Source organism: Sinocyclocheilus grahami, unplaced genomic scaffold (genome assembly GCF_001515645.1).
Source record: "Sinocyclocheilus grahami isolate Dianchi unplaced genomic scaffold, SAMN03320097.WGS_v1.1 scaffold680.1, whole genome shotgun sequence".
NCBI classification, from domain to species: Eukaryota; Metazoa; Chordata; class Actinopteri; order Cypriniformes; family Cyprinidae; genus Sinocyclocheilus; species Sinocyclocheilus grahami.
Window position 1 is genome coordinate 194329 of NW_015505859.1, and position 27714 is coordinate 222042.

The 27714-nt window shown below is 39.3% G+C and overlaps 2 protein-coding genes and 1 pseudogene across 2 annotated transcripts; 2 read left to right on the top strand and 1 right to left on the bottom strand.

The window, feature by feature from the left end:
* Positions 1-794: 794 nt before the first annotated feature.
* On the top strand, positions 795-11001 carry aup1 (AUP1 lipid droplet regulating VLDL assembly factor). The gene is made up of 12 exons (XM_016243008.1): positions 795-803; positions 1078-1256; positions 1671-1821; positions 2931-3121; positions 5750-5822; positions 8045-8118; positions 8589-8655; positions 9197-9320; positions 9430-9573; positions 9764-9915; positions 10216-10304; positions 10518-11001. Exons 1-12 carry the CDS (start codon positions 795-797, stop codon positions 10561-10563), a joined length of 1299 nt encoding a protein of 432 aa, XP_016098494.1. The 3' UTR covers positions 10564-11001.
* A 650-nt stretch (positions 11002-11651) lies between these two features.
* Positions 11652-13951, top strand: LOC107559255 (tubulin beta-4B chain-like). Its single transcript, XM_016243009.1, has 4 exons — positions 11652-11822; positions 13221-13329; positions 13435-13545; positions 13752-13951. Exons 1-4 carry the CDS (start codon positions 11766-11768, stop codon positions 13949-13951), a joined length of 477 nt encoding a protein of 158 aa, XP_016098495.1. The 5' UTR covers positions 11652-11765.
* A 634-nt stretch (positions 13952-14585) lies between these two features.
* LOC107559256 (lysyl oxidase homolog 3-like) overlaps positions 14586-27714 on the bottom strand; it is a 29015-nt pseudogene continuing 15886 nt past the window's right edge.

The window sequence follows — 27714 nt, forward strand, 5'->3', positions numbered from 1 at the left end:
CGCCGGATCGACTTTCACTATCGACGAAGCAGAGTCCAGCCCGGGGTCGTCACATGTGGTTGCCGCTCATTCGTCGGATCCGCCGGGTGGTTGAAAAATCACATTTTCTAAAGATTTTTTAAAATACAAAATTAGGTCTATTGAAGTTATTTTTTTTACCAAGGTTTACCAGTTTCAGTAAAGATTTTAAGATTAAAGTGAATATGATGTGTGGAGAAAATAGATAGAAATCAAGGTAAATATCGCTTGCAAACAGAATATTTTTATTGGCCATTATTTACCAATTAATCTGTAAAGCGTTAACAGAACAAATGAAATAATGGTTAGCCTAGGCCAGACAAGTGAGTCTGTAATTTTGTTCAACCGCATAATGCTATTAAGCACAATATCTTAATGGTAGTGGAAATTACATCATGGTGAATTGTTAGTCAGATGTATTAAACTAGTAAGAAAAGTACACACACACACACACACACATATATACTGTATATACATATGATATATTCCTGAAATGGACACAAGCCACTGAAGGCAAAACAGACACCCGGCGAACACAGAGGACGTACAGACGCAGCACAACACCAGAACTTCTACGGTTACACAAACTTTGCTTTCGCCCCCTCTAAATCAAACCCCTTTACCAGCATCTGCCATCTGTTCCAGGAGAATCTGTTAACCGTGTAGAATAGTACTATATGGTTTATGAGAGTGTTGCAGTATATAAAAAGTCTGGCTGTGTTAATAGTTCATTAAAATATGTTACATAATAACACAGAGTCTTAATATTTCCGGTTATGTCGACAGTAAGGCCTGTTGCATTAAAAAACTGATCTAAAAAAAATCAGAATGCATTAGCGTAACGTATATTAGCTGATTTCCCCACAAAAACCAATAGGTTTCCCATAACTCATGTTTCTTAGGTTTGTCTTTCTGATCTCTTAGACTAGAGTAACTCAGACTTGACAGCAGAAATAAAGCACTAATTAGTAAACATTAGTTGACATGTGTGCACTGCTCAGGTCTCTGACACGGAGAGATAGATGTTGGTTTCTGGCGAACGGCTTCTATCAGAAATAGATCCTGAAGCTGGTTGCTATTCCTGTCATCTCATTCCACAGGTTACCAAATGATCGCTTCATGCTGCTGCTGTTGTTGCTGTACTCCCCTGTTGGCGTGTGTTTGATGCTACTGCGAATATTTATTGGTGTCCATGTGTTTCTAGTGAGTTGTGCACTACCTGACAGTATTGTCAGAAGGTAAGATGCCACACTGGAGCGTTAAGAGATACAGCTATAACAGCAAAAGACATGGATTTTTTTATTGTGCTTTTTTTTTTCTTTTTCTTTTTTTTATTAGTTTTGAGTGTTTTAAATATTTCTGTTTAGCTTTAAGTATTTAATTTTTTCTCTGTTTTAGTCATTTTTGTACTTAACCTTATTTCAGTTTGTTGCCAAGGCAACATTTCTAATTTTAGTGTTTTTTTCATCTACTGTTTATTTATTATTTTAGCTTTTTTTTTTTTCAAATGACCAAAATTATTTTTTATTGTATTAGTTAACAATAATAACGCCGCTTTCTGTTATTTGTCACTTTTGGTTTGGCAGATTTTGTTTTTGTGTTTGGATGTGTTTTCAGTATTGCTGGTGACACATTTGTCTTTGTTGTTATAGGTTCATAGTGAGAATAATGTGTTCAGTGCTGGGTCTGCATGTCCGGCAGAATAGCCCACACTTGCGGGACAAAACCTCCCGACTTTACATCTGCAATCACGTTACACATTTCGACCACAATATTATCAACCTTCTGACCTCCTGTAACACGGTGAGTGTATATGTTTGTCTTAGTGTTTTCCCAGCATGATGTAATCTCTGTCTCTGTCTCCTCTGCTCTGCCCTTGCCCTCTGTGTCTTTCAGTTTTTTTATTGGTTTACTCACACAATGAGGTCTATTTCTCCTTTGGCTGCTGTGCTGACTTAATGTTGGGTAGAGGCCAGTGAATGAGGTTCAGTTCTCTCCATTTGCTTACTTCAAATGATTCGCTTTGTTTGGTTGCAGAGCAACAGGAGTAACTTAAATTCATTTTGAAACATTAGGTCATGCTGCTCGGCTTGAATTCATGTCTGCATGAGTTGACCAAGGTTTTAGTTAGAAAGTAAATGTATTTATTATAAATTTGAAATGTATATTTTATTTAGATTATAAATAATTTATTGTAACTGCATATAACAATAAACATAAAATTGAAGATTCACAGTTAATGTAATAAGTAATTAAATTATATTATATATTGAAATTTATTATACATTTATATAATAGATGTAATATATTATATGTAATGTATAGGGGTGTAACGATACACAGAAGTCACGGTTCGATACGAGTTCGGTACGGCAGGAAATTAATTTTTTCGTTTATTTTGAACAGACAGTAGTGCTACACACATGTGTAGCATGAACAGTTGTTTTGATTTGAATTAGATTGTATAATTTCAAGCAAAAACAGAATGGTCTGACTTTAGATGCGTGAAACAAATAACGCGTTATACGGAGCCACTAAAAGGTTAGCCGCTTGCTAGCGGTAGCCTGTTGCATTACAGTACATGAAAGTTCACTTTCCACATACACTGAGTAAGGAGAAATGTCTAATAGGACGATGGCGAATGATTTGCAGATCCTGAGCACCAATGACAAACATCTAATCTTGTCAAATGTGTGGTAAGTACTGCCGCTCTATAGTATAGAGTTCTTGTGATCGCAAATCTCGAAAGTGAAAGTAAAATGAGAGCGCGCAATCGATGCCGGCTCAACCTCGTGATGTCTGTCAGCCATCGACGATGGCATCGTCTATCGGCCCAACCCTAACTAACATAATGCTATATAGCTAATCAGCTACATGTAACCATGTTTTCCTGTCTGCCTCTGTGTGTTTAGCCACTGCTGGAGGGCCCTGTGGGGTTCTTGTGCTGGGCGAGGGGTTTTATGGAGCTGGGTCAGGGTGTACAGAGCAGGACGGAGCTGATGGAGACCCTCCGCAGGTATTGCTCATCTCCTGCCGCTTTACCCCTACTACTCTTTCCAGAGGAGGACACCACCAATGGCCGAACCGGTCTCCTCAAGTTCAGGTATTTAAGTGATTTTTTCAGCTTTTAATTAAAGCAGCTTTAAAGAAAATCATAATGTTAATGCTTATATCTAAATATCAAATTACAAGCAACCAAGTAGCTAATTGCTATATGTGACCCTGGACCACAAAACCAGTCATAAGGGTCAATTTTTTGAAAATTGAGATTTATACATTATCTGAAAGCTGAATAAAAATATTTCCATTGATGTATGGTTTGTTAGGATAGGACAATATTTGGTCGAGATACAACTATTTGTAAATCTGGAATCTGAGGGTGCAAAAAAATCTAAATATTGAGAAAATCACCTTTAAAGTTGTCCAAATGAAGTTCTTAGCAGTGTTACTAATTACTAATCAAAAATCTAAAGTTTTAATATATTTACAGTAGGAAATTTGTGGTTAAGACTTGTGGTCCAGGGTCACATAAAGTATATATCACCCTATGTTGAGTATACTGTATGTATGCAGGTAAAATTGGCTATATTGAGATATCTAACTTTATGTAAAGAGCTGGGCGATAATATAGTTTACAGTTTACGGTGACATAACGATCAGGCAGTTGAGATTTGCTATATAGTAGCTAGGGCTGGACAATAATTCAATATCAATATGTATCGCAATATAATTTTTTTCAATAACGGTGATATGATTTTTATACACATTTGCGATATTTCGATATACATTACCAATTTCCCATACATTGATTTATTTGTGGTGTTTGACTTTGTTGAATAAACATGAGCACTGCACGTTTCAAAATCATAACACGGCACGGGTGTTTTATATGAATGTATCTCTGAGGGAATTGACTGTCTTCAGAAAAGTTTCGATGGCATTCAGCAACATTTCTCCAGCAACATTTCCAGTTTTTGTTGTTGTTCAATTTTTTTGTTTTCTGCAGCAACTCGAAGCACTTTTCATACCCTTTTTTCTGGCTGAAGCACATTTGTTTCAATCTATAAGAATAATCAGCCTACACTACCAGTCAAAAGTTTTTTTTTTTTTTTTAAGAATTCTCTTCTGCTCACCAAGGCTGCATTTATTTGATCCAAAGTACAGCAAAATCAGTAAAATGTTTAAATATTTTTACTATTTAAAATTGCTTTCTATTTGAATAGATTTTAAAATGTAATTTATTCCTGTGATCATACATGGGTAAATTTTCAGCATCATTACTCCAGTCTTCAGTGTCACATGATCCTTCAGAAATCATTCTAATATGCTGATTTGCTGATTATCAATATTTAAAACAGTTGAGTACATTTTTTTTCAGGATTCTTTGATGAATAGAAAGATCCAAAGATCAGCATTTATCTGAAATAAAAAGCTTTTGTAACATTATACACTATTCCAATCATTTTTTGGGGGGGAAACAAATTAATACTTTTATTTAGCAAGGATGCTAAAATTAATCAAAAGTGATGATAAAGGCATTTATAATGTTACAAAAGATTTCGAATTCAGATAAATAGTGTTCATATCAATATCGGAATTATATCCATACATAAAAATTCATAATTCCCAATATATGTATATAATGTATATAAAGAAAGAAAGTTGTTAAGAGCATTTTTAATATAAATAAGCACCAATTAAGTTGCAATACCAAACAGGACGACGCCAAAAGACCACTAAACCAACCTTGACCTGATTGTACATGCTACTATACGGATCCATTCAGAATAACTAAACCACTGACCAGCGCATAATCTAAAACACCTTCAGCCAGCATTCATTATAAAACACTCCACTCGTGCTTTTAAGCCAAATACACGCTGAAATAATAATTTACTGCCGTCTGAACTCGAGTCACTATTCTCTCCGCCATCTCTGATGAAATCGTCTGTGTTTTCTCTGCATTAGCACTGTTTTGAACTTATTACTAATGCATTCCCTTACTGGAATCTTGAACTTTCCAGTTTACCAGTTTCAAATGACGTCCTGGGTAGTGTGCTTTATAGTGTCATTTCTAATCACCCAGACACTGACACTTTGACTCGGTACCGGCAGCATGTCAGAAGTCCCGGTACGCACGAGAAAGTGCTAGTACACTAAAGACTAAAATATTGAAGTGATTCGTACCGGCCCACTTCAAGCACTGCACACACACATACATGCATATAGATATGTGTGTGTGTTTGTGTGTATAATGTATAATAAACTATATGAACTGTCCTTTTTTTAAATGCTTCTATTGCTGTTTGTAACAGTAATATCACTAAAAGATATAAAAGAAGTCATTAATTTAACCAACAGTCATTCAATTATAGTGAAAAAATAGCCTGAGTGCTGTTTGTCATATCTGATCTGGTTTTAAATGTGACCATACTGTACATAGACAGTCAGGTGCCTGATATAAATAATGTTTGGTAAGTATGGGCCGCTTTAATGCGGAGTCTCTAGTAATTAAATGTGGATCTGTTCTGGGAGGGTTGCCAGGTCCTCTCTAAGCTTCCTTGAAGGGTCTTTAAAAAATGATCAGGCTTTACTGATCCTCAGGTTTAGCCTTTACTGCCTGTAAATCAGCTGACACCCATTTTGCCATTAGCTTTTAGATGACAACATTTCCTTTTTTTTTTTAAGAAAGACGCCATTTTTAAAATACCAACTTCTATTCTCTCCTCAGCTCTTGGCCTTTCTCTGTGTCTGACGCCATCCAGCCTGTGGCATTGCTGGTGAAGAGGCCTTTCATAGCTGTGGTAATAACATTCAAACCCTTTTTTGTAATCCACTCTTGGTCATTATGGTTGTGAACCTTGCGGTTGCCAGGTATATATCACTTTTAACCTGGTTAAATTTTTAAACATTACAACAACAACAAAAAAACTGCTTATTCTGAATGTGTATTTAATCCTACCTGTAGTTTTTATGTCAGTGCTGCACTTGTCATTTCTGTAACTTGTAATTTCTCGCTTCGTTATGAAACCATCCATCCATCCATCCGCTGCATTCATTTAAATGTGACTGAATAATCATGTCTAGAGATTCCATATCTTTTTTTCATCCTCAAGTTCCCATTAACGCACACAAGGGGGTCTTTGTGAGTGTGTGGCTCATCAGGAGGATATTTATAGCAGCACTGATAATAAGTGATTCACAGTGCAATAGAAAGACGGACTGTCAAAGGTCTACAGATTGGCTCATAGTGACCTTGTGCTCCCATTACAGCATTGAAACAAATGGGTTTATTCGTTTTTTTGGTGAGCATTGGTGTATGTATATGATCCATTCCCTCAGCTGCTGTATTACATCAGGGTTATGACCCAGTTATGATCATCTTAAAATTTAAAAGGTCTAAGGGTGGTTTATTATTTGGAAGATATTTATTTTCTCTCACGTTACATGACTACACTTTTCCCTACATTTTTTTATTATTATTTTATTATTTATATGTTAGATTTTAAATGTTTTTTTAATACATTTTTTATTAATTTAGTTTAATTGTTTATTTTTATTTATTTTTTTACACTTTTTCGTCGTTCACCCCCTTGAATACGTCGAACACAGTTTGAAAACCCTTATGATATCATGTTTTAACCAGTCACAGAAAGCAACAAGTGACAGGATGTTGTCTTGATCTGCTAGGTAACCCCACCCAATACGAAATCTTCTTAGCTGTATATTAAAGTCTTTTGATTGGTTTTGTTTGTCATGTCATTGCTTGGTTTTTATTTTATTGTATTGTAAAACAGTAGTAATAAACGTGCCATATTCTACATTAATAATTTCCGTCCCATTTCCAATCTGCCCTTTCTCGACAAAATTTTAGAGCGTATTGCTGCTGCTCAGTTGCATTCCCATCTTACCGAAAACAATCTTTTTGAGCCCCTTCAATCCAGATTTCATAAACTCCACAGTGCTGAAACAGCATTAGTTAAGGTCACTAATGACTTGTTAATCGCTTCTGATTCTGGCTGTCTTTCTATTTTGATTCTTCTTGATCTCAATGCCACTTTCGACACTGTTGATCACTCAATTTTTCTTACTCGCTTAGAGTCTGTCTTTGGTGTCTCTGATACTGATCTAAGCTGGTTTAAGTCCTATCTTTCAGATCGAAAGCAGTTTGTTGCTGTGAGAGGTTGTAGGTCTGATATTGGTGTGTAATCCGGCGTTCCTCAAGGATCTATTTTGGGCCCTTTACTTTTTAGTATCTACATTTATCCTCTTGGTCAACTTTTAAGATTACTTGGTCTCAGCTTTCACTTTTACACAGATGACACCCAGGTTTATATTCATTCAAAACCTGATGTTAATGTGGTTGTGTCATTTCTTTCTCAATGTATGTCTGAGATGAAAAAAAATGGATGTAAATTAATTTGGTGCTATTATGTGCAGCAGAGTAAACGACTTATGGGTTTACTGTATGTGCATCGCATGTAGACAGCTATTTTGAGGAGACAGCGGATTATCACATTTGCCGTTCTGATTGCAGTTGCTACACACGAATACACTGCAGTTTCACTCTCGCTCAAATCCAAGGTAAATCAGCAACACTATCATCATTTATGTGTTGTATTGAAGAAAATACATTGTAATTGGCTAAAAACGCATGCGCAGGTTACTTTGCTACTCGCACCCGAGTCCGTGTTGCTTTCATATTCACGTGAACCGCGCCATAGTTCGAGTGCAATTGAACTCAGACCACCTCCTTCAGGTAGTCTCGGGTACGGTACCCCGGTGCGCATTCACATGATGGCTTTCACACTAGCCAAACGTACAGAACTCTGTGTGCACCAAATGTGCTAATGTGAAAGTGCCCTAAATGATCTTGATCAACTTTAGAGGGTCAGTTGATTTGTGAATGTGAAAGTATGTGTATATAATAAGTGTCAAGTCATCTACATGCACATAACTGTGTTCTGTTAAACACTAGCATGTGGATGATATAAAAGGTCTTTCTTTCTTTTTCTTTTCTTTTCAGAACACACCAGCATCCTCATGGCTGACAGAGCTGCTATGGACCTTTTTTGTACCATTCACAGTGTACCATGTAAGGTACTACATATTACAGTCTCTCCTTTGTCCAGTGGCTTTATTTTAAATGTGCAATCCTCTATTGCTGCTCTCGCCAGGCCAGCACTGGTAATACGACAATAATTAAGCTTTTTAGAATTTAATAGGCTCAAGAGTCTTAGGTAGTATGCAGCTTATAAGAGCGACAGTTTCAGTTTTGAATTTTTGTGTATACCTGCCTGTTGCTAAATACATTAATTTTTTTACTGTCACTTTTGAATATTTGGTTAGTATATGCTTTCACACCATTGCAAATATTTTGTTTTATATGATGTTGACATTTGGAAATAGATACTAGTGTTTAATGATAATGTTTTGTTGTAAATGTTGAGCAAATAAAGGAAGAATCAGAAGCATTTTGTCTTTCTGAATGGGTAACATGTTCTTTCTCACTCATGTTAAGTGTGTCTAAAACTAAATGTAAGGTGTTGTTTTGAAATGCTCTCAACCAGATGGCTTCCACCATTGTCTAAAGAAGATGGTGAATCCCATCAAGAATTTGCCAGCAAAGTACAAGAGGTAAAACTATTTTTTTTTTGTGAAGTCTGTGTGTTATTTTATTCATCAGATGTTGTACGGTTGCATTTTACCTTGATGGTAAGCATAAGAGACTTTCAGAAATCTAACTGACCCCAACTTTTTTGAATGGTAGTGTAGGTCTATTAGTCCTATTTCGCAAAAATCAGACTGCTGCGATTTCAGTCGGACTAAAGCGTTCTTAGAAGAATTATTGCATTAGTTCTAGTGAAACAAACATTTGAAGTGCATGTAAATGCATTTACCCATCCTCTGCCTATAGCCTGTTGAAAGTATGTGAGTCATGCTTCTGTAGCAATAAATGCATTCTGAAATGCCTTGAAATGAAATGGATTTGAATCCATTTTCAAATGTCACACTTGGTTGAATTCCCATTAAAAACATGTTCAAACAAACCATTACCTTATGGTCCGCTGACATTCCTTTTCATCTGCCTAACCTTCAGATCCATTTCTTGTCCAGTTCAAAGCTTTGACTTGTTTTGGTGTCGTTTGATGTAATGTCCATTGTGTCCCTCCGTCAGCTGCTGGCCACCGAGCTGGGTGTGATCTCCACACAGATCACTAAAGCAGACAAAGCTGAGCACATCAAAAGGAAAAGACACACTGCCGCTCAGACTGCACATTCAAGTAAGAACGGATTCAATGGTGAGAAATGGAATTATGATGTATACATCCATAAAGTTAGATCACTGGATCTATATAGAAGATGCATTTAGTATTGTAATGTAACATGAAACTAAATTTTTGTCTTCAGATTTGGGTGCCAGACCTCGCACAGTGGCACAGGGTTTCCTGGGCACAAATGCAGGAGCTGAAGACTCACGAGTAGCATGTATGGCGCAGCAGGTGAAAGAGGTGCTGCCTGACGTCCCGTTATCGGTCATCACCAGAGATCTGTGTATGTCATCCTCCCATAATGCTTTGCATTAACAGACTAGCTTTGTTTGCTTCAAAAAGCATATGTGCCATTATACACTTCTGTGGCTCCTGCATATGCTTACTAATGCAAAACTTGGGATTCCTTGGGTTTAAGCAATGCAGTTTCAGCCAGAATAGATTTGGTTAAGTTTGCTTTTGTCTCTGTACAGTGCAGACCAACTGTGTGGACACAACCATAACCAACCTGCTGGAGCATACAGACCAGTTCAGCTTGGAGGCGGCTGCAGGCACACCTTCAGGTTCAGCCAAACAAACAACTTCCTCCACCCTGTCTGTAACAGCATCCACACCTAATTTAAAGGTACAGCTGACCCTCACATCCTCACCCATTGAGAAAAATGCAGGAGCAAATGAATCCGTTCTTTAGTCAAAATTCTTGTCCCATATTAAAAAATCTATTTATTACTCAAAATATATAAATACAATTTGCAATATTCTTTATTGCACCACAGATAAACAGGCTCTGTGTTTTGGGTTTGAACTTATCCTGTACAAATATCTCCCATGGCCTATATTTGTGAATTTACCTATAAATAGTACCGCCTTAGACTTTTGTCTGACAAGATATTTATATAGATATGTCTGTGTATTCATTCAACAGCCAGCTGCCAAATCTTTTGGGAGAACACCCATAGACCGACACATGTCTCTACAGGAGAGAAAAGAAGCCTTATACGAATATGCAAGAAGGTAATTGTTTTAAAAACCTTAAAATGATATTTAAAATGTTGCATTTTAGATGATATGTTTAGCACACAGTGGCGTTGTGCTTGAAAATATTTGTGCCTGAAATCCATTGTATGCCAGTATCCACAAGGTTTGTTGTAAAATAAAGGTATGTTACACTCTATTTTTATTTGTTGTGTAATCTGATATTTTATTTTCTATTCACCCCACCCGCAGACGATACATTGAAAAACATGGACTGAGCAAAGTGGACGATCTATGACCGTGGACAAAGACTCACCTGAGGAATTGTTTAGGAAAGACAGCTGCTTAACACAAAATCCGCATAGACAAAGAAGAAATTATAGAGTTGACCCAGAATGAAACAACATTTGTGTTCACCAAACATGCCGAGAGAAGGATGGATTTTTCCTTTCTTGTTTTTGTTTCTTTGTAAATCTTCTTGCATGGCAATCATGCATGTCTTTTTATTATTTCTCTCTGCAACAGAAAACAATTATTTTGGTAAACAATTTGTATTAAGACCCAGTGACCTTGGCACACTTCATATTATTTTTATAAGGTCCTTGGGTAGAGAATAGGGGATCAGAAACATATGAAGGTGAGCCGAAACACAACTTGAGGTACGTTATGTTGTCAAGGATACATGTTGATGCAATATCAGCTTTTAAAGACATTAAAAATCATATAGAAATGCAAAGACTACTCTCATTGTGTCTCTTAATACATCATCTGCCTTTTATTTATCCTATTGATGCAATATTTATTTTTTCAATGAAAATGTGGTTGTGAGAGATGAATGTTCAATTCTTTGAATAGCCATATATAGCGTTTAGCTTTAAAACACTTTTTGGAAAGATTTATTTTCAGATGAATGATGGGCACCCAGATACACAACGCTAAAAAGCTGTGAGTGTACTGTCTATGGTACGCTTTCTTAACACATTTACACAAAATTAGCTTAACAGATAAGCTTTAAAACTACTAGATTTTTATTTCTTTATTGCTGCCATATAAATTATCACCTTGTAATGGTCATGAGAGAGACTAAGTGTAAGGTTAAACTGTCAAAATGGCTTCAGTAGTACTGATTTTATTGTTCTTTACAAGCAAGTACGTTTTGGGAAATATCCCTGCAGCCCCGTTTGATTTTTTTTTGTTTAGATAAGCGCTTTGAATGTCGAGAGCCGTTATAACCGCCCTTCCAGCCAATGGCCATAAAACCTTTCTAGTGATGCCGGCGGCTGTAGGAACCAATCATAACTGAGCATACAAAACAGCCAATGCGAGTGCTGGGGAGAGCTTACAGCAACCAATGAGAATGATGGAAATGTAGGCGATTTCCCCAGACTGAATAAGTAGGAGCACATCTCCTAACGCGAGCTCATTGTCGAGGATTTTGAGCGCAAAGGGGTTGTATCGGTTGTGTTTTGTGTTAATAAATAAACAAACAAATAATCAAGGATGAGGGAGATTGTGCATTTACAGGCTGGACAGTGCGGCAACCAGATTGGTGCTAAGGTAAGAACTGAACATATATTTTATTTTTAATCGTAGTCTGTTAAATAACTAGGGCTTTTTGGGGGGTTACAAAAAAAAAGCCGCAGTGTTTAGAACCGCAATTTGTTCTAGTTTAAGCGATTTCTAATACGCTGCGTTCTGCTTTGGTTATCGTTTTTAAATTCCACTATTAAGAGCTATTTTTGTCTAAATATGGTGCTGAATTAATCTCGTACGCAACAAGTTTTTTAAATAAGATTTTTTTTTCAACTAAAGAAGCGACGAAAACTGACTTGATTTATTTTTTTTAAAGGAACGTTTATTTTTATGAAAAATCAGACCGATTTGAATGAAGTAATGGTGAAACGATGCGTTAGTTTTAGGGTGTTGGCTGCGCCGGACCGGCGTAATAACCCATTCACAAGCAGATCGGTTCTTTTCGATGATTCGGAAGAGCCGAATTGCTGGAGTTTTCGCCCGAGTGTACAGGACTGTTGATGCAAGCGAGTCACGAACCGTTTAAACGAGTCGATTCGCTTGAGGGGGGGTTACAAAAAAAAAGCCGCAGTGTTTAGAACCGCAATTTGTTCTAGTTTAAGCGATTTCTAATACGCTGCGTTCTGCTTTGGTTATCGTTTTTAAATTCCACTATTAAGAGCTATTTTTGTCTAAATATGGTGCTGAATTAATCTCGTACGCAACAAGTTTTTAAATAAGATCTTTTTTTTTTTCAACTAAAGAAGCGACGAAAACTGACTTGATTTATTTTTTTTAAAGGAACGTTTATTTTTATGAAAAATCAGACCGATTTGAATGAAGTAATGGTGAAACGATGCGTTAGTTTTAGGGTGTTGGCTGCGCCGGACCGGCGTAATAACCCATTCACAAGCAGATCGGTTCTTTTCGATGATTCGGAAGAGCCGAATTGCTGGAGTTTTCGCCCGAGTGTACAGGACTGTTGATGCAAGCGAGTCACGAACCGTTTAAACGAGTCGATTCGCTTGAAAGAATCGCGTGTCGTAATGTGGCCGGTCGTATCTGGTTCAGCTCAAGTGCGGGAACGCTAATATCATCACGCAAATAGCACTCAGGCCCCGTGCAGAAATGGGATTTGAATCGTTTTGCTCCATTGAGCAGTATTCGCTTACATTGGCGACATTAGTGGCACAGTGACTCGCGCTGTTTCTTTAAGCTCCCGGTTGCTGTAAAATGGCCCCGGTGACTTGGCAAACTCCATTTTACAATCATGGAGCGCGAGTAACGGGATGCGCTGGCCATTCAATATTAGATTAGCCTGCATTTTAATCACTTCTGTTTACCTTTTATGAACTAAATCCATTGTAATACTTCAGTCCATGAAAATGAAATGGCTTTCAAGTTAACTTTCTTGTTCCTACTTTTGAATCCATCTTGTTTTAGTTCTGGGAAGTCATTAGTGACGAGCATGGAATTGACCCGACAGGCAGTTACCATGGCGACAGCGACCTTCAGCTGGACAGAATTAATGTTTATTATAATGAAGCCTCAGGTGAGCAGAAATCTGATGTGTTCTGTAATGTTCGTTCACTTGACAACTTGCATGTGCACATAACAGCATTTGATTTGTTCTAAAATTTGTTCTCTTTGTCATAAGGTGGAAAGTATGTTCCACGTGCTGTGCTGGTTGATTTGGAGCCTGGTACAATGGACTCTGTGAGGTCTGGTCCATTTGGTCAGATCTTCAGACCAGATAACTTTGTTTTCGGTAAGTTTTAATATGCACCTGAACGCGACGCTTGGCTGCTAACTGTCTAGTTGGGGCATTTTGGGACATCTGATCTAGAAGAAAAAAATTATCCTGCACTGGCTCGGAACCAAATTTGAATGGCAGATTGGTGACCTGATATAGATCTAGTTACCTTTTGCATAGATGCAACCAAACTTCCTACCTTTTTTGTTGTCCTCTGATAGGCCAGAGTGGTGCTGGAAACAACTGGGCTAAGGGCCACTACACTGAAGGAGCTGAGCTGGTTGACTCCGTTTTGGATGTGGTTCGGAAAGAGGCGGAGAGCTGTGACTGTCTGCAGGGCTTCCGGAAAGTCTTCTCAATCTGTTCAAGTGTTTCTGATTTAATTACTTTTGGAAATTGCTCATTTATCATGCATGTCTAGAAAGGTAAACCAAGATTTTGTTCAAATAAAAGCCAGAACGTTCTCAGTCTCTTTTAGGTCTTATTTGGCATTCAATGCGTAATCACGGTCATGTATCAATGTAGTGCTTTCATTTGAGAAATGCCCAGAAACAACAAACTTGATGTTTTGCATTTTATACAGGGTTTTTTCTTGTTTAGATCTGAATGCAGGCAGAGAAGACCATTCAAGTGACACCAAGAAGGTTTTTAAAAGTGCAGATTTGTATATTTTACAAACATGATTACAGGACATTCCAGAAATGTACAAATTTACAGGTACATCGAGCACACAATTCCTGCCTAGGTATACACAAATGCACATACTGTGAAGTACAAGAAGCTTTCTATTTCATCCGCAATCACATTTTGTAATTCCCTGACGCATGTTAAAAATTCATTAAAAGGGAACGGGTGTTTCACGTGAATGTCTGCTCTGAGGTGTTCAGCATTCATACGAGGAAGTGTATAGCCATTGTCTTCCTCTAAACCAACCACTTACATTTGCATGGACAAAAGCCCAGGCCACAATCACATCTCTGTTCCGTCTCTGTGGCCCTTGGCTACATGATAATTTCTGATGACCTAATCTAAAAGTATACCGCATGGCAATGGATTCAACTGAGAATAAATAGTAAGTTAAACACAACGTTAAGTGATTAAAGTTTCTCTTTGTCCAGAGCCATGTGATTATTGCAGTTTCTGGGTTAATTCGTAAAAATGTTAAGAGATCTTGTTCAAACTCTTTCTCAGCCTCCTCACTGAATGAATCACCTGGAAGCACAAATAATACAAAATTAAGCCGAAATTGGCAACCATCAAGAAAATTTGGCGCTCATCTAAAATATCTGATTAAGCAAGCATGTCATTTTATTCCCATCAAATGTTCAAAATCGGGCAGGTCTGAAGGAGCCAGCGAACAACAGCCCGTCTCACCAAGATGACATTTATGCAACCAGACACGGTTGCCATCGTATTTGCAGTTGCACCGCATAGCATTGTTGGTGAAGTCACTCTCAGCTACCTCAAAGTTGGGGTTTATTGTGACCTGAGACAGAGAAAAAAAATAAAACTGATACTGGAAAACCTGGTTGCATAATTGTAATCAAACTTGATCTATCTAACGGAGCATAATCAGCAAAGTGTGTGGACACAAAGTGGACTTTTTATTAGTAAATCCTAATCCGGGAGGGTCTTTCTCAGTAAAACCTCCACCCTCCCTCTGTGTACTTAAGGTTTATTACATCATTAATCAAACCAAATCCTATTACTCTTCTAACCCTTGCGTTCCTGGACATGATGGTGAGTGCTGTGACGCATCTCCACCACTAGAGAGCAGAACTACAACAGCTCTTTCACAACTATTTGACTTGCTGAAAAGCCCAGGGGACCAAAGTCTGCTCATGTAACAGTCTCTCCCATAAGTGTGCTATCTATGGGAAATACATTTCTACCAAAGTACCAAGGTGGTTACTCTTTCTTTGACAAGATAGCACCACAACTGAATACCTGTAGAATGTAGTTTCCTGGTTTAACATCTGTGATGTCAATCCACTGGCAGTCGATATATCATGTCTGTACAAGTCCCAGCAGCCCACTGTGATGCCCTGCTCACCAAAGTTGGCGCACTCATAGTGTTTCGAAACACCTGCAACAAGGTAAGCAAGTGAACAGAGCTGCCCAGTCTGAAATGGTGCAGGGAAGACAAAATGGCCACAGAGCGCTCCCGAGAGAGGCGAGCGCGCATCTCCACCGAGTCGAAGCACACTCTCAGATACTTTAGGGGTGAGAATGCTCTAACGCACATTCACACAAAGCCCAAAGAACTCCAAGTGACGAAACAGTTTGTCTATATGGCTGTCTATAGTGTGTCCCGTGACTGAGCTAAGATCAGCCAGTCATCCAAATAATTGAGAACGTGCATCCCGTTCACTCTGAGGGGGGCGAGAGCTGCGTCCATGCACTTCGAGAAAGTGCGTGGGGCCAAAGCCAGCCCAAACGGGAGAACAGAGTAATGGTACACTGTGCCCTCGAAAGCAAATCTCAGAAAGCGTCTGTGATGCACTGCTATCTGAATGTGAAAGTACGTGTCCTTTAAATTCACAGACGCAACCAGTACACAGATCCGTTTTATCATCCTGAACGCACGCTTGCAGAGCGCTCTGTTGATGGGCCTGAGATCTAGAATCGGGCGGAGTCCTCCATCTCTCTTGGGCACCACAAAATGGCGGTTGTAAAACCCGCTCTCCAGCTCGCTCGGAGGGACTCGTTCTACCGCTCCTTTTTCGAGCAGGTGGCATACCTCTTGTCTCAGAACCAGGGCATTTCGAGGCAATTTGTTAGAGACTTCACCACGCCATTAAAACGGGGTGGTCTGCATCTGAATTCAAGGGCGTACCCACGCTCACCAAGTAACCAGCGTGAGATTCCCGGAATAGTTTTCCACGCGCTCAGGAACTGACATAGCGGCTTTAGCGGCTTGGTCGTTGGATGCGCCGGCGAGTGCTGCGCGGCTATAAAATGTGTGAGCAGCGGCTCTGCACCGCTCTGAGGCGGGGCGGCGCTACATTGACTGAGTGAGGAGGAAAGAGCTCTTTTGTGCACATGTATGCATTTTTAATGATCCCACACACACATCAAACACAAATTTGAACAATTTTGAGACAGCTTGGGGGCTGGGCCGATCACGTAGGCTACTCTTCCCTCCTCTCCGGGCTGTCAGGACAACGACTCCTCCGCTTGCCGTGGCGCCTCTTCCCGGCTCCTGGCAGCAGCTGGTGTTCCACGCAGGGGCATCAGGTAACTCCTCGCCTTCGCGCACTTTTCTGCACAGTTGCATCAGGTGACTCCTTGCCTTCACTTGCTTTTCCAAGCAGGGGCATCAGGTTACTCCTCACCTTCACGTGCTTTTCCAAGCAGGGGCATCAGGTGACTCCTTGCTGCTTTACTGCTGGTGAGTGGGTAAGTGACTGAAGCGCTTGTCGCCGAACTGAAGTGGGGGCTGCATATCGCCCTGAATGAGTGAGAGAGCGGAGTCCTCTACACACGGCAGCCGCTGACGTGGGGCTGGTATCATGTGAATGAGAGAGCAGTGTCTTTCAAACACGACAGCCGCTGATGAGGGGCTGGTATCGTGTGAACGAGTGAGGAGCCAGTGATTGTGCTTTGCACACAGCAGAGCGCAGCTCTGAGACAGTTATTTTATCTGCACACTTATTAGACAGTGGGTCATGTGGCATCTGCGGCGACATGAGAACCCTTAGCTCCAGTATCTGCACTTGGCTCTCCGCTCCGCCATGGAAGGGGGACGTGAGAAGCCGGGCTGATGTCCTGCAGGTTCAATGGGTGAGAGGAATGCGGACATTTTGTTGGCATGAGCTCATCATCAGAGTCCTTAAGGTCCACCGCTGATAGAGGGCAGACAGACTCATCTGGCATCTGAAGAAAAATCTCATACTCACCTGAACGCTGCAGAGGAGCGGCAATCCAGGCACCGCCCTCTGATGAGCGAACCTTAACTGTGAGCTGTAATAGTTTATAAGGCATATTCTTACGTTATTCAGCAAAGTGAAGGAGAAGATTCTGACGTAATTGTCGCATGCACCGCATTTTATACTGCCTCTCGAGCGCGTCAGTATTTGCATGCGATTTGCATACTTTGCGACTTTTGGCCAGTCATTTGGACTGGCGTGAGCCAATAGGACTTCAGGAAAGGTTGAAAGGGAAGGAGTTCCCATAACGGAGAAATGTCTCCGTGATATCTCGTGAAAGCTCGAGAGGGAACTGGATAACTAATTGTCTGTCACATCATACAGTGCGAGAGAAAGCCGCTGTGCTGCACAAACGCGTGGCTACCATGTGTTGCGTGTTTTCGTGTGGTTTCAGTAACTTACAGTGACGGAGAAATGAGCTGTGCATCAGTTTTGTGTTCTGCGCGCGACTCAAATGCTCCACTCTCCACCCAAATATAAAAGCTGCTGTCGGTTAATAAAGATTTTTACGGATGAACTTGTGGCTCGATTGGACTCTTGTCCTGTCATAAAGTGATAAGTCTTTCAGTTTTATGGACGTCGCCATCTTTGATATTACTTTGGTCACTGTCGCTATGGTTACTAGTAAGGAATACGGGCTTGACTCCTGTTGCACGTTCATACAGACAGTATTCGAGAAGCTACTGTAAGTTGTTGTGTGAACTGGACATTTCAAGATTCACACCTGTAAATAAATGCGGTTGTCAATCCCAAAAATTGACAGTGTGAACGTAGCCTTTGACAAGATGATATTCAGTGACAGTGCAGTTTAAATGGTGGCAGGATGTAGCCTATGTAACTAAACAACAGAGCGTCCATTAAAGACGCAGTTATGATGAAGTAGTATGTCCTAAAGCTTGCTTACTATTCTGCTACATACTAAAAAGTATGTACAATTTCTTTGCAAAAAGAGTACATACTTTTAGGGCATAGTATAAGAAGGCGAATTGGGACGCAGCATGAGACTTTTAAAAACGATGGTGTGGCTGCCCCAAGCAGTAACCTTCCGGTCTCTCTCGTGAAACCAACACGGAAGTGACTTAAACTGTAATTCGTCAACTGGCCGCTAGAGGCTGGCTGCAAAAGGGTGTCAATAGAGCCCATAGACTCCCCATGTTAAAATGCCCAACTTTACAGCAGAAAAAAACATGTTTACAGCCTGGTTCAAAAAATGATTTTGGTCTATATAGCTAATTTTGCCCTTCATGACAACTGTGAGGGGGTGAATTTTTTTTATAACTCATCCGTTTAAATTATATTAAGCATTAAAATTCTGCATGATTAAGGATGTGGGCACTTGAGTGACAGGTGGATTGCCACTGCTGTCACCACTGTCGAGCTAGGTGGGTGTGGTTTCAGCAATCAGCTCCAGCCTCTTTGCCCATTTTCGATTATCCTCCAACCTTAAGCTTCAAAAACGCTCTTTAGAAACCTACGGGGGATGTCACAGACACTACGTCCATGTTTTTTTAGTCTATGGGCTGCCCACATTCGCTCTGCGTATCCTTGACCAGAGGCGTCATGCCCATTCAAACCGGGTGTGCCTCACACGTCCTGAAAAGTGAAGCTGCGGGCTCTTTGATCGCCCCCCTGGTAGCTGGCTGCAGTACAGGTCATAAACCCCACTAAATGCAATAAACATAAACTTCCAATGCAATTTTCCGAAAGATGGTTTTGGTCATTAAAGGTAGTTGTTATCACGCTGATATATGTTCAATTGTTCGTTTTTGTGATAAGTTTGGTTTTAGCTAGTAATTTGATGCTATAAAAACGGGGTGTGTCGTTATGGTTGATTGGGTCTGTGGGAGTTTGGGCGGGAGTTTGATACCGCGGTTCCACCTCACGACACTACTGCGCAGACTCTGGCTCCAAACGTATCTCTACTGCGCAGACTCAGGCTCCAAATGACGTCATTTACTCAAGATGGCAGCGGCCATATTAAATTATTAAAACAATTTTTTTTATATTTGATACAATCACACGGGTGTGATGTGCGGTACATAGCTGTTAAATTCAAATCTACCTTCACTGGCTGATGCTAAGACGCGTTTTCACAGCACTGCTCATTATAACCCATCACACATGATTCTGTTGAGCTTTTGAATGCAATGGCCAATCAGAGGCATTCAGATGAGTCATCGCTGAAACACCAGTGTTTTGTTTACTGTGCGCGCTGACTTGAATTCTGCTCTCTGGTGAATTAATTCTCTCATCAGAAACAACGAAGTGCAGATGTGCGTATGATGTAAGATATTCATTTCACTGTGTAAACAGCTTCAGTGATTATAATGGAAGTTTTTTTTTAAGTGTTCAAGTTTTCACAGCACTGCTCATTATAACCCATCACACATGATTCTGTTGAGCTTTTGAATGCAATGGCCAATCAGAGGCATTCAGATGAGTCATCGCTGAAACACCAGTGTTTTGTTTACTGTGCGCGCTGACTTGAATTCTGCTCTCTGGTGAATTAATTCTCTCATCAGAAACAACGAAGTGCAGATGTGCGTATGATGTAAGATATTCATTTCACTGTGTAAACAGCTTCAGTGATTATAATGGAAGTTTTTTTTTAAGTGTTTGAACTCTGACTGAAGTCAATGATAATGTTCTTTGCAGTCTTTCTGTACAATGAAAGTGTTATATAATTAGTAACTTAGTAACTACTTTGCCCATTGCCCGGTATAGATCAACTAACATGATCTTTAAAGGTGCAAAATGCATTTACTACACATATTTGAGAATCAAGATATTTCATGATACCCCCATCCCCCATTCACTTGTTCCCCCTCAAAAATAATACATGCATGAAGTCCCTGTCCTTGACAACGTGTAAACAATAACATGGTGACTGAACTGCAAACTTTCCTGGCTTTGTTGTCATTTTTAGCAGCAACTGTGCAGCCAAATTCAGTATTTTATAATACAGCAGCAGCCTACATGAGCGATAGGCAAGCTGTACTTAGAGCAATCGGCAACAAAGACGTCCTTGCTTTTCCTCGCCATCATGCACATTGTTGTACCTGCCAGTGACTAGCAACCAACTTCCTGTTTACACTTTTACACGCATGCCCAATGTGCATGTATGGTCATGTGACATGCATTTTCGGTTGTGTAGTGTGGTCGGAGATCGTTTCTGAAACGAAGTGAAAACACCAGTGCAGATGAGGATAATTTTCATTTTAAAACGGCATTTTAAAATAAAAACACACTAGTGTAAACAGGGCCGAAGTAAAATTCTGAATTGCGAGAAAAAAGTCAAAAAGTCAAAATTGTAAGATAAAACGTCACAATTACCTTTTTTATTTTTTATTCAGTGGCGAAAACAGGCTTCCATAAAAATGATTGCTGTAGAAATGGTCTATGAATGGTCTAACTTCGCCAAAGTGGTTAGGATGAACTGTTTTACTGGTTTTAGAAAGATTTTTGATTATTGGAGATTAAACTAAACCAGCTTTGATCAGCTAAGACCTGCAAACTACCTTTGACTGGTTTAATGTCTTTAATATTTATTTATTCAAATTCAAAGTATTGATTAACATACTATATGTATAAAGGTGACAGAGCAGGTTTAAAGTATTGGTCACTGTAATGTGACATTATTATAACTGATAAATTTCTAAACCTAGAAGTTTAGGGACCCCTAGTGGATAAACAACTGCCTTGACATGATGTTACTCAAACAGTTAAAGGGCTCATATCATTGATATCACATGACATAAATATTTTTTCTTTGATCTTTGGAAATAAAAGATTTATAAATAAAACTCAATAATAAAGTTAAAAATATATAGTTAAAACATCTGGGCCTGGTTTCACAAACAGGATTTAGATTAAGTCAGGATTAGGCTATAGTTCAATTAGGGCAGTTAAGTAGTTTTTATAAATGTACCTGTGCATCTTGAGACAAAAACAATGGCACTGACATATTTTAAGATATGTCAGTGCAAGTTTTTTCAGTTGAAACAGCTCAGACATGCATTTTAGTCTGGGACTAGGCTTAAGCCTTGTCTGTGAAACCGGGGGTTGGTCTTCATTATACAGACACGTCCAGCATATGACCTTTGACCTCTGTCTCTTACCTTCATGGCACTCTGTGTCCTCCAGGCAGAAGCTGGCTTTATGTCCGTCTGCCACTTTGGTCCCGTTTAGAGACAGCAGGTCATAATAGGTGAAGATATCCATACTATGATAGTGCCTGGAAGTTATAAACATAGTCTGCTGAAATCTAACATGGTTAAACCATCCAAAAACCATCAGATATCGTTGAAATATGACTGGCTGTACGGAATATCATTTTTAAACCAGTATCGGCATACCTATATGTAGAATAACTGACTTTAAGCTGCTCTGAATCCTGGATACAGCAAACTACAAATCTGTCATTTTTATTGACAAAAAGGAGATTTAAAAGGCTTTGGAGAGCAGATTCAGTGCTGTAGGCCTGTAGGAGGGAACACCAGCCTCTCAGACACTGGTCTCAGTCCCAAACCCAGCTGTTTGTCCTTTAAGCCTGAGCACATAACAGGTTTCCTCATCGTCATTGTGTCGAGCAAATTTATTGGGAAACCTAATGTATGCTCGGCAACTTGCAGTATAAACACAGACCACCACAAAGAGTTCATGGAGACTATTCAGAGCTGCAATTATTCATAAATCTCAGAAAAAAGCATGGTGAGGAGAGTATGAAATTCACTAACTACATAAAAATAATAATTAAAAAAATAATTTCAGCTTCTACAGTACACCAATGAATGCAGACATCAAAGTGGTCAATAGTAAGCAGGTACTTTAAAGGGAGAGTTAACACAAAAATTATATTTCTGTCATAATTTTCTCATCCTCATGTCGTTTTCCAATCTATTTCCACCTTATTTTTCAATGTGGAAGTAAGCCGTTTTCAGTGAATGTGTGAGACTTCTGGTTCATTAGCTGCTAGTGTAATAACAAAGTGCAGTAAATGGTAAAACTGTTTGCACTACAAATCAGTGTGTTCATAATTAAGATAATACATTAAAATAATATGGTAAGACACACCAGCTTGCAATATCAAGCAGCAAAACAAGCTGTTTTGTACAGCTAAAAATAGCTGGAAGCGGATGACACCGGAAGCCAGACCCATACAATTTACAAATGGCCGCACCCACTCTTATGGGAAAAATACTTAATTTTTTTTCTGTGGATCTCAAAAGTAGAATTTTTGAAGAGGTAGATCTTGGGCAGTTCAAATCGAACTCAAAACAAAATCAGTAAACAAATCATTTGAGTCGGTTCTTTTCAGTGAACTGGTTCATTTGGGTCACAAATCTGTTAAATTCACTTTAGCTGGTAAGTGTAAAAAGTTTGAAAGCATTTATTTTTAAATATCTAGTTTCTGTTCCACAAAATAGCATGAGGGTGAGTAAATGATGACAAGGTTTTCATTATTGAGTATGACCAATGTATATCTGGCATTCTAATGATTGTTATGGTAATTTATTTTCCATCAGTTTTTTCACTTGAACTGTCCTGTGGTTGGACAACATCAACAAAACATTCAAAAGTAAATATAAAAGCAAGCAGCAATTACAAGGTAATTTTGAAACCTGTTCCAAATTTTGGAAAGGCATATGGCAGACCATAAATAATTATTAATCATCATATTCTACAACTAAAAATGTTAATGTTTTTTTTAGTATGTTTATGAACTTTGGCCAGTAGGTGACACATCCACCACCAAAGGAAAATATTATTATAATACAATATGGGGAAATTCTAGCTTGTTTGTCACCAGGCTTTTTGGTCCCCAATGATTGTCAACAAGAGTAAACATTTTAATAATTTTTTTAATTCTGTATTAAGGGCTGCCATAGAATTCAAAGCAGAATAATACATTTTACAGATGCAATAGTTGCTTCAATTCAGTAGGAAAGAAAACAAGAAGACATTATAACCGTGCAGACATAAAAATATTAATATTTAAGCATTAGCCCATGCTTCACCTCTGTGTAGTTAAATGTTAGAACCATGACAAACAGAAACCACTGTGGGAGTGATATAAGTAGCCCTGGATTATGTCAGCACACGTGTTCATTTAAAGCAGAGACCACTAGCATGAACTTTCATTCATTCTGTAGGTTGTCCAGGGTCTGAAAGCTTCTGCTGTGGTTTGTAGGAAGAAATTTATATCAGTTTATGACCACTGAGGATGATGGCGAATGATTTACAGATCCTGAGCACCAATGACAAACATCTGATCTTGTAAAATGTGTGGTAAGTACCGCTGTAGTTTACACAAATCACGTGCGATCGCAAATCTCGAAAGTAAAACGCGATCGTGCATTCGAAAGCAGCTGCAATGCTCCCTGATGTCCGCATTTCATATACAGTATAATTACCCAACGATATAACTGCGAGAGAAAGTATTGAATTATATATTTTCCCTGTTTCCTTCCTGCTGTGTGAGCTACTGAAATGAGCCGCACTGTGAAACAGCCAATCAGAGCAGAGCTCAACATTATTATTCATGACCTTTCCAAATAAGGTAATAACAGACCATTTCATTCTAGAGACATTCGTTGCTAACAAAATGGAGGCAGATCTGAATGCCAGTTTGCAGTTAGTGGTGGAGGATTTCTCTCCACTGGATTCACAGCTGACACCCAAGCATGAATAAATGTTTTATTTATTAAGGATGATGATGACGATCAATGGCATAAAACATGCCTAAACAGCCCGCGCGCGCACGAGAGAGAGAGAGATACTGCCTGAATAACTGAGCGCGTCCTCCATCGGGTTAAGTCATATTCATGAAAAAAATAGTTTGCGATGTCCTAAGAGTAATGTTGTCATAATATCCTAATATCTTTTCAATGTTTAGGGGTAACGTACTCCCTCATGACTGGTGTCAGTGCTATAAAATGAAGCATCTGCTACAGCTTTTCCCCTGTCGTTTATCCCAGTGTTTACCCCTCACGTCACTAGCTCCGCCCTTGCACCATAGCTCGTGACCGGAAGAGAAGATGAGTCGTTTTGAGGGGGAGGGGATGTTAACGTTTTTGAATAAAGATTACGAGGGCACATGAATTTTACAAAAATAATGAAGTGCATGGATAAATTATTTATAATAAACACTACAGTATTCCATTAAAAAATAAGAATTTTCAATTTTGATTTCATGGTGACTTTAAATAAAGATTGAAAGAGCTTAGTGGTGGTGATGTTAAAGTCATGTGAGTGTGACGTCATTCGTTTATAGCCTACATTTAGCGTTTTACTTCTGGTGATTGAATTTAACCTCATGTTAAATGAGCGTTTTCATAGTGTATGTTTTTGGGTGTTAAATACATGCACTACATGCAAGATAAGGCTGAATGCAGAAAAAACTGTTTAAAATTACATTAAGTAGAGAAAATATATACAGTTTTTTTAAGTTATATGACAGCTAATACATTTTAAATACATATTTATAGATTATTTTAACTTCCACTGCTTATTTGTCTGCTAAGTGGCAAACTAATTCCACAAAAATGTAGCCTCTAGATATTTATTATTATTATTATTATTATTCTATACCGTTCAAAAGTTTGGGGTTTGTAAGATCTTTTCTGTTTTTGAAAAAAAAAAAACTCTCGTGTTAAGCAAGGCTGTATTTATTTGATCAAAAAATACAGTAAAAACTTTCAACTTTTTAAATGTAATTTATTCCTGTGATGCAAATCTGAATTTTCAGCATCATTACTCCAGTCTTCAGTGTCACACGATCCTTCATAAAACATTCTAATACGCTGATTTGCTGCTCAATATACATTTCTAATTAGTATCAATATTGAAAACAGTTGTTCTGCTTAATATTTTTGTGGAAACAAAATATTCAAGGATTCTTTGATGAATAGAAAGTTCAAAAGAACAGCATTTATTTGAAATAGAATTTTTTTGTGACATCTAAAATGTTTTTACCTCCATGTTTGATCAGTTTTATGCATCTTTGCTGAATAAAGGTATTTAAAAAAATCATATTGACCCCAAACTTTTGAATGGTACTGTACACTTCACACATTCATAATTCACATTTTAGGCTAACATGGTATTTCACAATCAATCAATCTGCAATGCTTGATTAGCCAGTCCCATAGTGCCTTTCTTACTCACAGTGATAGCATGCAGGCAGTATCTGAGGCCTAACTGTTTGCACGCCACCATGGCTTCTCTTGTGGTCCAGTTGTCACTGCATACAGTTCCCCACCTGAACTTGACCTGAACCTCCACACGACCCTCATGATCCGTCCTGCCCCCCACTATACGGATCTGCAGACGGACCCCCACTGCAAGGGCTTAGCATGCAAAGTAGGCTAAATACAGTGCTAACCAGGTATGAGTCAACTATGCTAATGCTTGAAGTACAAAGTTCTATACTATCACATACTATCTAGTAGTGATTTTAGTGAATTATTGTGATCAGTCGCAGATGCTATAGAGTATTTTATTTGTAAGTTAATGCAGGGCTAAGAGGTGTTAGCATTATGCCCTGTTCACACTGTTTTGAAAATGTATTGTTATGGTAATCATTTGAAAACTTCCTGTCAGTGTGAACGCCTACACTGTAAAAAAAAAATTAAGATTTTCATCTTGTTATTCAGTGCAAATATCTCTAAACATTCCTAAATCATGATATCACTGCTAACAGCCACACAACAGATGTGCAAACAATAACTTTTATGCCTAATTACATAACACAAAATAATTTTCATGGATCAGCATACTTTCCTTTACTACTTTCAAGAAGCAACCTTTTCTGTTCAGATACTAAGCTCATTCAGCAATCTTGTGAATTCAAAACATGCACAGAATTTGCGCCCAGAGAAAGTTCAGCAGAAACACCCATCAATCATAAATATGTTTTCCAGATTTTCCCACATAATCAACACAGAAAATGTGGAAAGCGTGCAGATTCTGTCTGGATCTACTTATTATTAATGCACTGCAGGTTAAAAACTGTGCCAAAACATGCTGTCACCACTTCAAACTGCTTAAAAACCTAATTTTCAGATTTTGAAAACCCTTGCAACAAATTGTCTGTCTTGCTAACTCTTTAAATTTTCAACCTTCTGATTGCTCTGTGTCTCTGTAACTCTGCCTTTTGTAAATACAGCTTTGCATGTGATGCTTGAGATGTCGTTTCTGTGCAACCCCGCAACATTCATGCTAATATTCACTTGAACTATTTATGTGTGTGTATATGTTGTATGTTATACAGCGGTTATCTTACTCTCAGGCCACTGCTGGCATGTCCCAACCCCAGCTGTCTGCACACTACCATGGCCTCCCGAGACGTCCATCCGTCCCCGCAGACCAAACCCCACTCCCTCAGCCCTCTGCCTGTAGAGAGCAGCAGCTCAACCCTCCCTTCCAACCGCATTCGACCCCCTGTCAGACAGATCTGTGATGGGTTACAGAGCAAGCATGAGAAAGAATTAAAAGACTTAAGGACCTTGACTTTGATCATTTAACCTGATAAGCAGTGCTGATCTAGGTCTGTGAGAACTTTATTTCCCCTTCAGGAACTCGAGCTGCGTCGAAGTCGCTTTGGGAACGCCCTTGCGTGACCACGTTCTGAAGCACGTGTCAAATCCGTCCAATGGAGCAGTGAGACGTCACCAGCGGGGTGACGCAAGCACCAGAAAGCATAAAAGCGCATCCAGCAGAGCGCAAACCAGCTTCTGCTCTTCAGTAGCGCTCTGTGTATGTGTCTGTCTATTTACTGTTGTCTGTCCGCACAAGCACTCATATATATAAAACAATGAGAAAGTCTATGGTGAGCGAACGGCATTACAAACGCTGTGTTTCTCCCTGCCCACGATATCTGGCGGCGGGGATACACACGATTTGTGTGTCGTTTGTTTAGGAGCGGAGCATGCACGGTCAGCTTTCGAGCAGCTGATTGTCATCACTGCGAGTTACTCTCGCTGCGTATGCTCCGCTCTCGCCTGGCTGTGTTTGATGAGAGCGGCCAGGCTCGCGATCCCACTGGCAGCGGTCCCGCTGTTGTCGAGACACAGCGCAGACTGTTGTCATGGGGATCGGTGGTGGATTTAGCGGAGGGATCCGAGACGGTCTCGGTCCTCACCCGCTAGATCCGCGGCTCTCTCTCTCACGGTTCGGAAGCCCGCGCTGCGGTTTCTTACCCCCCGCCAGAGAGAGAGAGCCAGACGCTTCATCTATCTTCCTCCGAGGAGGTGGA